At 37.3% G+C, this 3,355-nt stretch overlaps 1 protein-coding gene across 7 annotated transcripts in view; it reads right to left on the bottom strand.

Annotated features, from left to right (window-relative positions):
- Positions 1–1,125: 1,125 nt before the first annotated feature.
- Positions 1,126–3,355, bottom strand: part of POSTN (periostin) — a 114,261-nt gene continuing 112,031 nt past the window's right edge. For all 7 annotated transcript variants that reach the window (XM_042452028.1, XM_042452029.1, XM_042452031.1 and 4 more), the window contains one exon: positions 1,126–3,150. In XM_042452028.1, coding sequence (XP_042307962.1) covers positions 3,074–3,150 — 77 coding nt within the window. In that variant the 3' untranslated portion in view covers positions 1,126–3,073. The remainder of the gene's footprint in view (positions 3,151–3,355) is intronic.

The following is a 3,355-nucleotide window of genomic DNA, read 5'->3' as shown; positions in this document are numbered from 1 at the left end:
GTTGCTCTGAACTAGCTACCCATGAAGAATGACTTTTCAGTGACGGTTCTCTCTTCAGCAATTTTTCCAAGCAGAATAGTAGAAACCAGTGGCCTAATACCAAAGAGAGCTGGGCCATGATCACATTGGAGCTTCCCAAAGCGGTTAACAAAGAATATGTTACCAGAAGTGCTATGTGAAATAAATCACTTGTTAACATGTCTGAATGTTAACATGTCATGTGTAAATCCTATGCAAAATCATGGCTATTTACAGCCAAGCTCACAAACCTGTTTTTGACATAACATGGATATTTTGCATTTAGGGTGAATTTTGGTAGCATTCACCAAAATTACAACTTGGAAGTGACACACAATATGGTCTAGATGCGTGCATAGTAATCTTTCTTTCTTTCTTTCTTTCTTTCTTTCTCTCTAGACCTTGACTTTACAATGCTTTTATGGACAGTACATTAAGTGACAATAAAAAATGATGTTTGAGATCCTGTACAGACTGGCACTTTGTGCCGGCCTGCAGGCGAACTAGGGCTGAACTAGGGTGGAGTGTGCACATGCTCAGAGCCCTACTTCTGCCGCCTAGGCACCATCTTGGCGTTCGCCCGTACACATGGGGTATGCCATGAGCAATGGATTCAAACTACAGGAAAAGTGATTCCACCTCAAAATAAGGATGTTCTTTCTGATGGTAAGAGCAGTTTGAGAGGGGAAGATGTTTCCTTGGAATGTAGTGGAGACTCCTTCTTTGGAGGCTGAATGATCATCTATTGGGAGTGATTTGATTGTGTCTTCCTGTACGTCAGGGGATTGGACTGGATGGCCCCTGAGGTATCTTCTAACTCTATGCTTCTATGATTCTATATGGACATAGCCAGATGCTCCTGTGTGATACTGCCTGCCCTCTAGAAAGCACAGAAATGCTATGCAGGAGGGCTTCAGAGGATATTTTGTTGGGAAGTGGACTGGGGAAGGAGGGAGGAAGGAAATGCTAACCCTTGCAGTACCCAAAAAGGACATAAGCACAAATAAGGGAAACTTAGGATGTCAGCCACGGTTTGTTTTTCAATTAAATATTAGTCTGGAGATTTGTACATTATCAACTGGATATTATAAGTAAACAACAGCAACATTATTTAGCCAATTTTTAATGAATATTTGTTTCAAAATAGAAATATAAAGGCACATCCTGAATTCATTTTGACAAAACACTGTAGAATTAAGGCTCCTTGACAAAAGTATGCTATTCCCGTCACAAAGATTCTTGTATAGTTGTCAGAGAAATATGGCAGAAGCAAATAAACAAGTTATAAAAATGACAATTTACAAACATACCCACATTAATAATGGAAAATAGCAAAGCATTTCTGATACAAAATATTCCAGACCAATTCCAAATTCTTTTCAATAGGAATAATTTTGCATTCATTTCATTGGCCCATGAGGAAAGTAACATTTCATAATCATTCTGATTGTCTTTTGTACAGAAATGAAATATTGGAGATAAATTTTCAATGTTTAGATCGATCAGATTATTTAATGTACTTGTTCATTTATGAAGACCCATTAGATCAAGTGGGGTTGCATATATTTGTAGTTACAGAACTTCAGTTGATTTCAATACATATTTCATAAATCAGAGAGCTTTGCCCAGAGAATCAAATCCAAAAATTGGTCAAGCCAAAATTGTTTGAGTTCATCTGATTTAGTTCCACTAAAGTGAGCAGCACTTATCCCTTTTGAATTCAGCTTCTTCAGATCGTCTGTTTGTAGGTCAGTCTAGCTGATTTATAATTTCAGGCAGGGACAGCGGTGTAAACCATAAGCACTTTTAAAAGTCAATTTCTATGGAGATCTATGGCCTAAACCCTTAAACCAGAGTAGACTCAATGAATCAATAAAACGTACATAACGTGTTGACTTAGCAAGCTTCCATTGATTCAATGTGTCTGCCAAAGCTGCAACGACAAATGAGATATAGGCTAAAAGAACAAATTACTATTTTCTGGTTTTGTAGTTAACAGGTACAGAAATTACATGAACCTTGCTTCAGTTGGGAAGGGAAACATTCAGTCAGTTTGTCTCAGCCAAAACAATTTAAAAAAATACATGCAGGGTCAGGATCCAGCTAGCATTTTTCTACACTTAAAGAAAAACAATGATCCTAAATGCGCAATGCTCTTCCCAGCTGATGAATGGTACATGTAGCAATACAACATGAAGCATCTTCTAAGCCAAGTGGTATGGTCTATCCATCACCGTCTATAAATGCTTTCTGTATTCACATGAATCTTCTGGGCTGATTGACTTACATCCAAAAACATGAAGAAAGAGCCCACATTCAGCATCCTTACACATATACTACTGAATTTATGCAAAGATTAAGTTCAAGCAATCTCCTGCCATCCTTTATCCTTTAACAGATAAACACAAGCACTTATCATGACTAAAGGGCACTCCTTTTCTGTGGAAAGGGTACTTCCATCTGCCAGATGTGGGCCAATGTTTCTAGTGTGTGTGTTTTAATTTCGAACCTAAGGTATCCTGTAACCAATCTAAAAACAGCCCTAACATTGGCATTTGAGTAATTTTTGAAGAATAAAAGCAGGATAATTTAGCAGGTTCACTGGCAAAATAGTTTTATGCAGTGATGAAAACAAAGATCCTGTGCTTTAATACTCATTCCGAATATTATAGATAATGCTGTCTGCATCATAATGACCCATAAATATGTCCTAAAAAGATAGTCTTGAAAGGATTCTGATGATCTAAAAGTGCTAGGCTTACATAGTTTACATGGTGTCACTTTAAAAATGTATTTACTTCCAGATGGGATTATAACTTAATTTATATTGTTCTGAGTAATAAAAACAATTGATACATTCAGAGTTAATCCCTGCTCATTAGGCATACTTTCAGGAAGTGGTTTCTATCGTATGTAGTCCCATGTGATTGTATGGAGTAGTGGATGATATGCCCAATTGTTAATGAAACCATATGATTCAATAAATGTTTTCCTTGGTGGAACAAAACCTTTCCCTGTGACTTTTTGCTGTTGTTTCCATATTTTCCCCAAAGTTTCAATTCTTAGATTCTTTGTTTGGAGGCTGCTTTTTTGCAGCAGGACGGACGAGCCGTGTTCTTCTCCGCGGCGATCCTGTTTGACACAAGCCAAAAGTATGAACGTTAAAAATGTACTTAGTTAAATAAAATATTTTAATCTGTCTTTCCTCCTTATAACTATCGGAGTAGCAATAGCAATAACATTTACATCTCTATACCACTTATCAGAGAACTCAGCACCCTCTAAGCAGTTTTACATTCTGTAAGCCAATTGCCCCCAACACGCTGGGTATTCATTT

Source organism: Sceloporus undulatus, chromosome 2, assembly GCF_019175285.1.
Source record: "Sceloporus undulatus isolate JIND9_A2432 ecotype Alabama chromosome 2, SceUnd_v1.1, whole genome shotgun sequence".
NCBI classification, from domain to species: domain Eukaryota; kingdom Metazoa; phylum Chordata; class Lepidosauria; order Squamata; family Phrynosomatidae; genus Sceloporus; species Sceloporus undulatus.
Note: the sequence above shows the minus strand (reverse complement) of the source record. Positions and strands in the feature narration are given on the sequence as shown.